The sequence below is a fragment of the Cyprinodon variegatus genome, unplaced genomic scaffold, assembly GCF_000732505.1.
Source record: "Cyprinodon variegatus isolate N-32 unplaced genomic scaffold, C_variegatus-1.0 Scaffold315, whole genome shotgun sequence".
NCBI lineage: Eukaryota > Metazoa > Chordata > Actinopteri > Cyprinodontiformes > Cyprinodontidae > Cyprinodon > Cyprinodon variegatus.
The window spans coordinates 201,836-216,270 of NW_015150768.1; the positions used below are offsets into that span (position 1 = coordinate 201,836).

General features: G+C 38.1%; 1 protein-coding gene across 12 annotated transcripts in view; it reads right to left on the reverse strand.

The window, feature by feature from the left end:
- The window catches only part of dab2ip (DAB2 interacting protein), a 199,028-nt gene that overhangs the window by 24,345 nt on the left and 160,248 nt on the right, over positions 1-14,435 (reverse strand). For all 12 annotated transcript variants that reach the window (XM_015384535.1, XM_015384531.1, XM_015384544.1 and 9 more), the window contains one exon: positions 12,689-13,243. In XM_015384535.1, coding sequence (XP_015240021.1) covers positions 12,689-13,243 — 555 coding nt within the window. The remainder of the gene's footprint in view (positions 1-12,688; positions 13,244-14,435) is intronic.

Genomic DNA, 14,435 nt, shown 5'->3' on the forward strand with positions numbered 1-14,435 from the left:
CATGAGGGGGAAGGAAGACGGCAAGTGCCTTACAGAGACGTTTGCATAAACTTGCTGCAGAGGCCTGTTAGCTGAATAATCAAAGACGCACCATGGGGAGCCAATCATCTACTGATGTGCTGAGACAAAAGCCTTTGGGTGATGCATCAGTCAGCCTCACACCAACACAGACGGATAAAAAAAAAAGTAAATACACATAAATGAACAGAGAATAACATCAGAAATGTGAATTGCAATACGTTATGCTGTTGTTCTTCAGTGTGTATATATCCATATGAATTTCTAGCTGTTTTATGTTTGCAAATTAGTGACCAAACAAGAGATACTATGACATAAATATTTCTATAAATGCAGTAATGTACACTATTCCTATCAGGTCCCCTTCACTCATTCCCAGAAATAAAACCTAGTGCATCAGCAGCCTTTTAATGATACCTAAAATATTTTCTAAAGTGTGTCGTGTATTTCTATTGATCCCACTTCAATTACTGCTATGTTTATCATCTAATTAACTCTGTTCATCTCCTCTGTAACAGCATGATACTTTCACTTGTTTCACTATGGTTTCCATGGTAAGGCTATTGTGCTCTAGGTCAGTGTTTTTCAACCCTGGTCCTCAAGGCACACTGCTCTGCATGTTTTGGATGTTTCTGAGCTTCAACACACCTGATTCAGATGATTGCAGTTCAGCAAAGCCTGATAATCTGCTATCAATTGATCAATTGATTCAATCATTTGAATTGAGAAAGCTTCCTGGAGAGGTGGCAAAACGTCTTCAAATCTTGGAACCCAAGTCCACCCTTTTCAATTAAAAATGAGTAGCGTCGAGTTTTAGGTTTTACACAGTAGCCAAACAAAGCCTTGTTTTGAAAATATGCTAATTAAACAGACAAAAGGGTCCACCCCTTTGGAATAGGGGTTGTTTGGCTTCTTTTGTTAGCCTGCAATGCCCCATACTTGTCTAAGTGTCTGAAAGGGGGGTTGTTAAAGGGAATTGTTGGCCTGGCGGCATAGGCGAGGTCCTCCATTTTTTAAGCTCTGTGCCAGCTCATTTAAAAACAAAACATACTCATAGAAATGCATACTGAGGTAAAAATCTAAGAAAGTATATTAATTACACCAACTTTAAACATTATAAACAAGAAGTAAATTTATAAACTGAAAAAGGTGACACAATGGAATTTAATTAATAGGAATTTGAAATAATACTGTAGGTGTACTTGGTGGTAGGTTATGTGTGCTGAACACGTAACAGACTAGCCAAGTAAAAAAGATCTTTATAAATAGTCCAAAGAGTCTTCACAGATTTATAAACTGTTTTCAGACCAAGAAGAGCAAAGTAATCTAAGCATATGTTTTACTTTTAATCTCTGTAGGAGACAGCTTTACCCTCATGTTTCACTGTTATGTATTGTAAGTATAATCAGCTATATCCAAACATGCTGGGCGTAGATACATAGTTCATCGATCTATTTATAAATGCAATAGGTAAACTATCAGCATCAGCACTTGCAGCAACAAAAAGAGGATCTTTGGGTGTGTAGGAAACTGTATGGTTCTGTTTTTAGAATCAACTTAACATTGTGATGCGTTCAGACAAGACCAATTTTTGAAGACAAAATTACAAATTCCAATATTCTCTGTTTTTAAAATGCTGTGTGTGTGTCTTTCCGAAATGGCAAACTTTAAAGTATTTATAATAATCAATTTAACACACACACACACACACGCAAATAAAAAACTACATTTGTGTGTGTCTGGTGAAAATTTGCCCTTTTAAGTCATGGCAACTACAAATGGATAGAAGTTTATGAGCCATACTTAACCTCAGTTAGAATGATGTTGTTTTAATATCACCGAAATGTCATTCATGGTTCGATCTTTACTCTAACCTCTGTGAGTTCATGCCTCCCCCCCCTCTTTTGTCTTCACCGGTTCATTAAGTGGCCACTGAAGAGTGGTATATCTTGCTCTGGTTAGCAAGGACTGCTGTGTAAAGCATATACAGAAGAGACTGATGATGACACGAAGCGAGACAAATTAAAAGCAATAAATTACATTTGGAGTCTGAAACAAAACTTAGAATCAGCAACATTTTCTAATTTCCTAGTGACAAGAAACCAAACAGATGTTCAGGCTCTAAGTGCCTGCTTGCATTGCTTTCAGTTTAGGAGGATGCAGTTTCTAAGTGTTATCAACTTTTTCATTGTTTTTGTATTTTAAACCCCCCTGCGATGAACCAGAGGCAGACAGTCAATCACGTCACATTTATTTGGGCTTTGCAGAGTGTTGATACTCAAATTCTTGTATGAGTTCATCACAATACTTCTAACAACAATGTACTTTATCTGTGTTCTATTCAACTACGAAGTGAAAGGACAAATGTGGTTTGTTTTAGATTTATATTCAGCCTCTTTCAATCTTTTGTTTTTAGGAACAGCTTTTGCTGGAATTATTGTCCCAAATCTTTTGTTCCCAAATATAAACAGCTTTATCTCAGTCAGATTGGAAGGAGAACATCTACAGACACCGCTTCATGTCTTGTCACAGATTTTTAGTCAGATGTCCGGAAATTTACTGGGACATGCTAAATAGGGCTGAAACAATTAATTGGATTAATCGGGATTAATCTATTATTGAAATAATCATCAACTAATTCAGCAATTGATTAACCGTTAAATGGAGTATAAGGACTGTAAAACATGCCTCTAGCTGAAAGAGCAACCAAGTTAAACCAGCAATTCTACCAACATTGTAAAACAATATATAAACAATTTGCATTAAAAAAAAAAAATAAAAAATTGTCTGTCACTATGCTCTATCCAGAACTCCTCAAGTGGAAAACTTTTAGTTTTACATGGTTTAATGTTATAAAAAAAAGTAGTTTTTAAGAAACCTTTTCCTCTCCGATTATTGATCGATTCATCAACAAATTAATCAATAGATTAATCAATTTGCAAAATAATCATGAGTTGCAGCCCTACTGCTAATAAATGAATACTTTGAACTGAACCACTTCACTGTAGCAGATTGTGTGGTCAGGAGTTTATCCTGATGACTGGTAAACCTTCTGCCCAAGTCTTCATAAGCTCTACTTTTTAACACATAATGCTGTTGCCAACTTGTTGCACTGTTTGGGTTGAGAGGTGTTCTTCCATATAGAGCATTCTTGCAAATATGGCAAAAGTTCAGTGTTGTTGTCATCTGACCAAAGGACCTTCTTGCATATGTCTGCTGTGTCCCCAGATGGCTTGCAGCAACCTTTAAATGGTCTTTCTTTTTAACAATGCCCCTTTTCCACTCTTCTCTAAAGGCTATGTGTGTAAGAGAGCACAAATGAGAGCTTTTCTGTCAAAGGTCTCCTATAAAGGGAGATCGTGGCTGCTTTCTAATTAATGTTCTCCCTATGTTGGCAGTTGTGAAGTTCTGAAACAGGCTTAGACTGATGTTCAGAGTGCAGCTTCTTTACTGAAGTGTCTGCTAGTCCTCATGAAACTGTCTGTTAACTAATGTTCTCCAACACACCTTTAAGGTCTTTTACATGACTTTTTTACAGAGATAAAATCCAATGTAGTTAAATATAATCTACTAATCAGATGACTCCTAAAGCCAGTTGGTTTAACTGAATTTGAAATCAAAATGGTAGCATTAAAACTTTTTAAAGTTAGAGGTCTCTTTCTACTTCAAAGTTATGTCCTCACTTTACATTGATCTTTTGTAAATTGGAGGAAAAACTGGTTTAAACCTGACAGACAATGATGAGTACCGTCATTTTTGGACAATAAGCCACTACTTTTTTAACAAGCTTTGTACCCTACATCTTATCATCCGATGCGTCTTTTCTATGGATTTTTATTATGATTTTTGTGATATCGCAAGAGGATTTGTTTTGGTTTGTCCTGCTGTTGTACGGGCACTACTTTGCTTGGCCGAAGGGCATGTGATCAGACACGCAGTATCGATGAAAAAGAGTGCCATGTTGGTCACATGTCCGTCCGCCAGGCAGCTGGAACCACTTGACATTGTGTGTTTAAAGTAGCACTACGCATTCAATGGGAGGCGTGGATGACGACCGGCAATAAATCATTCACCCAAACTGCTCGTATGCAAAAAGCAAGTTTGCCCAAGTCTCCCAGTGGTTTCTGACATTGTGGAGAACTGTCAAAACATCCAGGATCATCAATGGATTTCAAAGGGTTGGACTGCGTCATGATAAAGAGGAGGAAACCGCCACGGCTTTCAGAGGCTGTTTGATTCTGACACTATCAAGGAGGAGTTCTTTGGTTTTGAAAGCGATAGCGAAGGAGAGAAGCGGAGATTGTATGACAAAGCCACCCTGAGCCTGTTTGTTTCCGACAGTGAAGAAGAGGACTTTGGTGGTTTTAGTAGGCAGGAAGAAGACAATGGCGATGAATGACTGACTTTTCTTCTTGTTAAAGGGTAAGCTGCACCTTAGCCCAAAAAGTAGGCAGATTCTAAATGTTTCATACTTGTAATTACTGGTAGTTGTACATATACGTAAAAAGTTATGCAAATATGTAGTGGTAGCTTGTTTTTTAAACTGTTAATAAAAGGGATGTGTTCCCAAACAGCCATTTCTTTCCTGACAACCCCCTCTGTACGTATTCTCTTACATATGGTAATTAAACATGAAAAAATCTGCGGCTTTTAGTCATGTGTAGCTACGGCATAAACAAAGCAGGATTTTCCCCCATATTGGCTTGTCCGTCTAATACTCAGGTGCATCTTACAGTCCAGAAAATACGGTAATACTTGTGCAAGCATCTGTATTTGAAAGGTGTTCCTTATTTGAATGGAATTGGTAAGAATGCTTCTCATGGACATGTAGATGCTTCTGGGATGAATCACAGCTCTTTATGCTTCTTGTTTTAGTTGTGATCCTTCAGATGACATGGTTCTACATTTAAGTAAACTTTATGATCAGTTCCTGTATTTGGATAAGTATGGTAAAAAGGGAAAGATATAGCTGCATAGGATCTGTTTTGATTAACTTTACCAAACAAAAACACAAGTATCCAAAAGAGACTTAAGAAGTGCCCTGTTCCCTCGTGTCATCCTTTAGTGCTTCCTCTGATGCACTCAGTCTTACCCCCCCCCGCTTTAGTGCTAATAAGGAGAAGTAGAACACTCTCTAAAATGCTGTCACGTCCCATCAACCAAACCATGCCTCAAAAATCCCAACACAGAGAGCAGTGAAAGAGGGAGTGACATGAATATAAGGCAAGAGATGGCTAGACTTGTCTGAGCTAATAAAGAGTGGGGAGCAGAATCCGTAAAAATCTCTATCGTGCAATTCTCCAAAGCAAACATTGCCCTGGCAAATTCAATCCCACATTATGATGTTCAGACGCATGCATTTTAATATTTTGCTCTCAGAAAACAGCATGCAGAACAAGATGCAACAGGGACAAGAAACCCTGGAAATAAAATGAACAAAAAAGTACAAGTTCAGCACCACTTTGACAGCTGGTGTTTAAAAGCCTTGTGCCAGCTTAGATGTTTGGGTTTCTATGGTGATAAAAAGCAGGGAACTAGATACCTGAATATGAATAAATACATGAATAAAGCTGCTTTAAAAGGTTAGTTTGAAAGCGGGGCGGCCGCCTGATAGGCTGATTTGCACCACTTAAGGGTGTGAAATCAATATATACTCTGATCAGGCATGTGTGAAATGATCAACATGATGTAACATCTAAATGCTTATGCTCTTGGGAAGATTTTCATAACAGCTCTGAATTTTCCATCGAGTAATGCTGCTGGTGATGGTCCAGCAACATCCTTTAATTTAGAAATGTAAAGGGTTCAACTTTCCAAGAGTTTACAGAAAGGCTAAGACTTAAATAGTGCAACAATGAGAATTGGTCTGAGAAATGTACAACTTGATCAGCCCTCATGGGTCCAGATGATTTTTCCAAAATCATCACAAGAAAGTGTGCAGAGAGCAGTCTAAGATATGGAAGCTGTTACTGAATGAAGGAACAAAGAATCATAACTAACTACTAACTACCTACTAGCTACTAACAGTTGCAGCTATATCTGCCAATTGACTCATTATTCAGGTTATAGGAACTAGGAAAAGTACTTCTTAGATTAAAATAGATGTATTTTTATGAAATACAGAGTTGATGTGCAAAATGTAAATCCCCCTGGAAGACCCCATGCAGTTAGTTTATGCAAACATGCGTTTTTTTAAGTAGAAAGTATGAATTAAAATCCATAAAAACACAAAGCTTCAACAATGTATTTAGTCTTAAAATAGTAAACAACCTAAAACTAACAATTCAACGAGTGTCAAAACTATATTCTATGACCCAAAATCCACTAATGTTGAAAAGAGGTACATAAAGTTGGATTAGGCTTTTATTAATAAAGAAAGATAAAGAAAGTACTGTGATATAAGAGGCAATTGAAAAGGAAAACTATTTTGTTGATATGTGTTGATATGCAGACCAACTACAAGAGAGGGAGACTTGAAGCAGATAACAGGAAGCCAGAACTGATTAGAGAAATAGTTAGTTTGAGCTTATTTATTATATGTGGAAAAAAACATGAAAACTGTTGTTGCGGTGGTGCTAACCATGCTAATTATTCTTATTTCAAATGCTGAGTGCTAAAGACAGTTTGATATAAAAACCTCACCTTAATTTGTCTGTGTTTGAAAATAAAAAATACGTTTACAGTGACAGCTCCCTTATACTGTATAAGCAATGACATTTTCTCTGCTCCTATATTATTGATTATTCATGGCAGGATGGCTTAAAGATATTCCTGTTGTGGTCCGTCTCTATTTATTTTTATATCATCAAAACCTGAACTGGCCGCACACAGCTTCAGAGGTAATGGACACAAAATGTTGATCAGTGTGTCCCAAGGCATCCCCTTTTCAAGGCAAGAAGCGAAATATACCAAAGTCTATGTTCCTGAATACTGAAGTCGGCCCTGCTTGGAACAGCTTACTGCTTAATAAGAAGGATGCTAACAGAAAACAGGGTCATATACGAAGCAGAGAATTACGAATATTAAACTTTTTGACAGATCAGTCTGCTAGGTTGGATTTCCTGAGGCTAACTCTGAGCAAAGACTGAAGGGTAAAAAACTAATGGAACCATGACAGCTAGTCTGTCCTTCACTCTTCTCATCTTGCTATCACTTTTTGGCCCACCTGGGTCTTCCACCTGGGGGATCTGTCGCTAGTCTTACTGCAGGATAGCCTGCAGTACTTCCTGTGAGGGTCACATTGGGTTGATGAGGAGGACTAAAGGCATAATGGAAATGAAGGCACCTCCTGCCGAAGGCGCCAAGCTTTGCTGTCGGCCACAGAAACAGAAAACACTCAATAATTAAGAAAGCAGGTTAAACACAGGGAGCCTTACACTGAGTGTCATCAGAATCAGAAATACTTTAATAATCCCAGAGGGAAATTACTTTTGTTACACGCTCCAGTTACAGTTTTACATGAAATATACACACATCCAACTAAAATAAAAATAAGAATAAAAAGAGATAAATTATATACACATATAGATCTTCTGTAAACCGGTATATATCTGTACGTATATCTATGCATATGTAAAAACTAAATCCAAATAAAGTGAATAGTCCAAGTAAAGTGATAATTCCAAGTAAAGTGATACGTGGCGTGCAAAAATAGTCTATCTTAAAATGTTAATATTAAAAGTGTGAAATTATATTTCTGCGATAACTGTGGGACACTTGTTTCTAAATAACAACTGTTCTAGTAATACGGTAACTGCTCCATCCTCTGAGACAGTTCTATAATATCACAAAAGATTTTAGAGTATACATTGTGAAATAAAGAAGTTTGTTATCAAGCTGAAGGTGAACTTATACAAAAAATGAAGCTGTGACTAGTGAGTGTGAGCTAACAATACAAAGATATGAAAGATAGAAAGTTATACACATAATTACGGACAAGTTCATGTCAGATTTATGCATTCCTATTGCAAGTCAGGTGGTAGAGTTGCAAGAAACGGGAAATATAAAAGTTTTAAAACTATCTTTTTATTTTTAATGTACGAGTGGCAATATATTCATTACTACTTCTAGGACTACTGGGTAGTTGATATTAGCACATTAGGGTAGCTAATAATGGCACATTGTACTGTTGTGTTTTATTCTAGTAAGAGCAGAAACAAGTTACACAGTTAACATTATTTGCAAAAAAACAAACAAACGTGGGAATTTATTATTTTTTTAATGTGTCCTATCGCAGCATTTCAGGCATATATTACACTACCATATGGAGCAGATGGTTGCCTACCTGTGCCATGGCAGTTTTGCATTGCAAAAATGAACCTCAGGACAGTATCCAGACTATGTTAATAACTTTATTAAAAAATTCATCTAAATGTCAACTCTTTGGAGTAATTCTCAGTCAATGTGTATTTTAAAGTCTGCCTATGCAACAAAATAAAGGATATGCTTATAAAGATCGATAATGTAAGTAATGATCAGAATATTAACTTATGCGAGTGGATGCAGTGATTGTAGATTTTTTGGTTCCAATTTGTTTCAACTTTTTTCTCAATACTGTGAAACAGGCGAACATGTGTTTGCAGTTGTACATGATTGTCATGTGGCTCCGCAACCAGATAAGCAAGGTGACCGTGAATTGCTTCATATGCATTCCCACACATCTTCCATCACTCTGAGCTGTCAGGGAGCGGTCAATAAAAAACATCATGCAGGAATTACTGAACAGTTTGGGGATATGATGTGCAGTGGGGTTTCTTTTTTTCCTCATTCGCTGAGACACAGCTAGACCCTCCCCTCTACTAGCAATCTTCACCTTCTTGATCTTTAAACAAATATTTTTTCAGCTAATAAAGAGCCTAGTGGCCTCAAAACAGTTATATTAACTATAGTATAGAGAAACCTAAATGAAAAACGCTACAATCTATTGGCACATGAAAAAAATACTGACATATGTAGGGATTTAAGAGGTAAAAAATTACTTCTCAGAGATTCCTGCACTTATTTTTTCCCCCAAAAGAAATACGGCTTCGCTTTAGGCTGGTAACAGTTTACAGTAAAGAATGAAAACAGTCCAGGTTCAAGTAGTTCCCCTCTGTTAACCAGGACTGACAGTTTACCCTGAGGAGCAGTGAAATGGTATAATATCCTGAGTAAAACCCTCCCATTCCCATTTATCATGAGAATAAATCTGTTCCATTGTCGCTTCCCAGAGTCTGTGGAGCCGAGAGAAGCAGCAGCAAAATTAGAACGTAATCTATCTAAGAGGAACAGGCGTCGAGAAGACTAGATCAATAACCCAGAGAATTCGAGCCAAGAGGGGATGTTTTCAGATAAAAGGACAGTGAACTTCACAAGGCAATTCCAATACAAATGTTGGGCTTCTAATAGTTCTGTCTAAGGTTTGAGGACAGAATGTATGTCCCACAGGTTTGAAGAAAACCCAAAGAGAGGGTATCAAAGGCTTCCAGCACAGAACTATAAACCTATTGTTCTCTAAACTTAAATAAAACAGGGTTGGCACATATTCCATTACCACCGTCTTAGACAACATTAGACTGCAGCGTTGTGAGAGTTATCCTTTTGTGTGAGCAGAGTTGGCATCTGTACCGATGCAGGGTGTGTCTCTGCTTACGGCTGCACCCTAGACATCAATACGGCATCAGTAATGACATCTCCCCAGAGAGCTCTGGGCTCAGGACCAGCCAAAGCATGGAAGCAGAGATGATCGAAGAAAAGGACGAAAAGAAAGTGGTCAGATGACTAACGACTGTTCAACCGAGCAGAGCTGTAATTACACACTGATGAGTAATAAAAATGACAAAACAAAGAACAGAAATTTAAACCGGCTGTTGCATATTGACTGTAACAACTAGAAGTTTTTATCTTCAATACAAGCCTTTTCTTTGCAGTAGATTAAACTATGTTTAAAGTCCCCAAATTCTTCAATATAATCCATTGTTACAACCACAAAGATACTAGATATTAAGATATTTTATTTGAGGGGAACACCATAAAATAATGATAGTAATAATGGGAGTGGTGGCCTAGTGGTTAGGGCATTGCGCTTGAATCCCAGAGGTTCTGAGTTCAAGCCCCAATTGAACAGACTGACACCCTGGGTCCGTGAGCAAGACCCTTAACCCCACTGCTCCCCAAGTGAATTTCGTTGCTTTGTATTTGACAGTGTAATGTAATAAAGTTGAATTTTAAATTCTTCTATTCTATAATGTTTTATTCTAAAGAAGAATCAAAACAATATTTAGCTTTTTTAACTTTTTTCCAAAATTGAAATTTACTCAAATACAGATAAATCAATTTGAATGCAACCCCATTCTGAAGACAACTACTTGGAAAAAAGATTCCAAATGTAAATGAAACAGTGCCATAAATGTCTAGAATATCTGTTGAAGAGATGTAAAAAGAGATCAGGATTATTTTGACAGGCTTACCTAAAACTGCTCAATTTCTAAATATAACTCTGCAGTTTTTGGACCATGTCTAAGTTGGCGCAACATGAAAAGAAGCTTCCGCATTAAAATATAAAAAGCATCCCATCCTAGACTGGCTGCAAGATGTTGAAAAATAAACAACATCAGAGCTGCAGTGGAAGATATCCATTTTAGGCTTGAAATATTTTTAGTTTATAATTTTTTTCTGCTTTGTGCTGCTTGGAACAGCATGACTTAAAGTTTAAAAATGCCACACACTTTCAAGTATAAAGGAAGCGGTAATAATTACATGAACATTTTCCCTTTGCATGACAGTCCAAAAGCTTTGAATTGCGTCTTAGTTTTTTTTTTTTAAGGGACACACTGACAGCCCTTCATAAAGCTTGCAGAGAAAAACACACATCATCTGTGATTTTTGTCACACTAATAACACTCCTGCCAAACTCCAAGTGGGAGAAGAACTTTAAGGAAATCCAGAGGTAACAGATGACCATTGGGTGAATAAGAAGGTAAAAGTTTAGAGCCTTACTGAGATGGATAGGATTAACTGATAGTAATTAAAGATGTAACCTCCCCTCTTAGGGGACCAGCAGAGGTCTGGTCCCCTATCAATCATCAGGTATCGTGAGCAGCCTAAACCAGCGGGCTAACGGGGCGCTGTGGACAGACATTCCATCTTAACTGCCAATCATTCTTCAATCTGCCAGGCTCACATAAAAGTCAAAGAAGATTTCAAAGATCCGCTGACACCATCAAGCTGAGGCACAAGCTGTATTTGTAAATGATTAAGGTCGGCCAGCAAACTTCAAGCTAAAAACTTCACTTAGTAACATTGTTCTTGACTATTTTTTAAACAAATCAGAGCCATGAAACTCAGTTTCAGCAGACGGCGTCTTATCGTCGTAAACAATCACAGATGGAAGACTGTTGAATGCAGGTTCTCAGGAGTCTCTGTCTCCTGTGTACATAGCTACAGATTTCTATGTAAATAACATTTAGTCCTGCTCAAGCTTTGTTAGCATCTGTAAACATCAATTTTCCACTCTTGCCTCAAATTCTGGACTGGAATCAGGCTTTGAATATGACGGGACACATGAACGGGCTTTGTTCTAAACCACAGGTGTCAAACTCTAACCACTGAGGTCTAGTGTCGTGCACCTTTTAGATGCTTCTTGGTTTTAACAGACCTAAATCATGTATCTAGGTGATTGGGAGGACTCTGCAGACCATGACAGCATGCTCAGGGGGTAATTCAGCCATTTTAATTAAGTTTGCTTGACTAGACACATATCTAAAAGTAGCAGGACACTGTTTCACAGCCCTATTCTAAACTATTCCTCTGGCTGTATGTTTAGGGTTATTATAGTTTACTGCCAAAAGAAGTATTTTGTGATATCCAGACAAACTTTAGGACCTCCTGACGCTTAAAAATATGGGTTTGAGTTCTGACCAAAAACAAGCTGTTAGCAATGCAGAGCCAGGATCAATAATATTTATTTAGTCTCAGAATTTTTGAGGGTATTTATTTGCATAAACAGGTCATGCAACTGACCTGTTTATGCTTCAAATGCTCCATTATAATAGAAAACACTTCAAGCCAAACACCATTGGCTAGAGATCATCAACAAACTCTGTCTGCAGAATAAAAAAGTATAGATTTATACAACTAAACTTTAATGTTACAATGCCTTTGAGTTGAGCCATTAGCTCAACTCAAAGGCGTATATAAGAAAAACTTTTTTTCTTCTAACCTTTCAACAGTTGTGCTCAGCAAAGTACAGTGCTTGCTTTATTTGGATAGACGGATAAAGGGTTATTTGAGTCCAATGGTCTGCTGTCATGGGAGGCTTAGCCACAGCTGTAGAGGACTAATCTGCAGCCGACGGTGAATATTTTCTGCTTCGGTATGCTGTGAGGCACCCCAAGAGATGCATGTAGGGGATTAGCTCGAGTTATAACTGTAATTCAGGCTGCTATATAGAGAGGAAATCACTTGTGTGTCTGCTGTTAGTATTACAGCTGTGTGTAGGGGGGGCTGGGGTCAGGAGTTCACATGATTAACAGGCAACGGAGGAATTTTTAACCTCTCTGAGCTTTTTGTAATGTGAAGTCAGAGGCTCATAGCAAAATAAAGGACCGACATCGTTCTTTTTATATGCAGCATCACTGTAGAGAATAGAAATGTGGGCTGAATGGAAAGTGATAAAAACAGGATCACTAACCTTCGCCTTGCCGGTGCTCTGAAGAATGTGCACGAGCGCGCACGCCACTTCCTCCTTGTTCTTGACGCTGAGGGCCGGCTCCAGCACCGAGCACAGCAGCATGTAGTTGTTGGTGGTGTACTCTGCAAACTCCTTATACATCTCCATTGGAAGGATGTTCATGCTCTGATAGCGAGCCTTGATCCTGATCATGGGGCCTGAAGTCTTACCCTTAGGGGGGGTGGGAGTGCTTATAGGGTACCACTTCTCTACAAACTGCCGTCCGGTGACGGATCCCACAGGGATGCTGACGAGTCCAATGTAATTGTTTTTGTCTTTCTTCTTCTTCTTGTCTGTGTCCTTGTAGAGGTGGACCGTGATGCTCCTGACGGCGGGCAGGTTGCTGAACTCAAAGTGCTCCCCCCAGAACACGTTATCAGTCTTGAGCTTACAGGTAGTGCGAGCGTACAGTGAGTCATCGAGGAAAAGCTCACAGAAATATTTCTTTTTGGCCGGCAGGTCCTTGACCTCGATGATCCACAGCCTCAGCATGTTTTCCACTCGCCGGCTGTTGTCCTGAGGAGAGAGTGTAAAAGGATCAATGTTAACCTTAAAAACAGGTGGGAGGAAGAAATATAGCCACAGAAATAGTTCAAGCATTTGACTTTTTCTCATATTAAAACACATTTAATTAAACTCTATTTCTATTTTTAACTATATAAACCACTGAGAAGAAATTTTAAATGTGTCCATAAAGTAAGAGAATTATCTGCTTTAAACTTTTTTTTTCTCACTGCTGCAAAGGTGTTCCCAGGTCATCACCTGATTTCACCAGGAGCGGTCAGCACTTTTGTCACATACGGAAATAAGCCCATGGTTAATATTCCTACTGTATGGATGCAACAAAAATATTTTGTCACATTGCATCTACAAAATTTGACAATTTGATCTGGACTCCATGAGATAGACAAATAATTAGTTATATAGCCTCAATGATTAGCCTTCCAGCTTCCCTCAATCTGACCACCATGTTTCAATTTGATGATGGTGCTTCACTGTTAGTTTTCTGCCAGATAGTTCAGTTTTAGTCCAGAGCACTTTCCTCCACATGTTTGCTGCATTTCTTATATGGATTCTGCTACATTGAACAGGGTGAGTTTTGCCTTTCTTCGTACAAAACTTCAACAAAGACATAATTTTGTGTGAGTGTTAATTGTCCTGTTTATAGATGAAAAACCCCAGATCAAATAGATAACAGATAAAGACAGTATTTTATCCATCCCCTTCACAAGTATTTACTGCTTTGTGTTGGGATACTGTGGAGAGAGGGAGTTTAACATTGGAACGCTTAAAGGTCTATCAGTTCAGTCAGGTTTGTTTTTACAAAGATTTGTTCCTGTGAGAGAAAAAGGACCTTGAAACAACAGCAGCTTGTTAAATGATGAAAAAAAAAATTGAGCTCCAGTGTTCTTCTTACTTAATTCCGCATTTAACACAAAGGACGTCCTTAAGAGAAACAAAGAAGAGATTCTTTCCCATGATGTATTGCAGTATAAACAACAGACTGAGAATGAATGAAGTGTGATATTCTTCCTGATCATCTCAAACTGCAACTGGTCCTGTATTGCTACTAATAACTAGTGCAAAGGGAATGTATAGGGCATGCATCTATGCGCATAATGGAGTTAAAAGCAATTTCATAAAAGAGAATCCTTTTTGCCCAGCTTTGAGTAAAAATGTGATATATTGAGTAAGAGTGGGTGAAAAT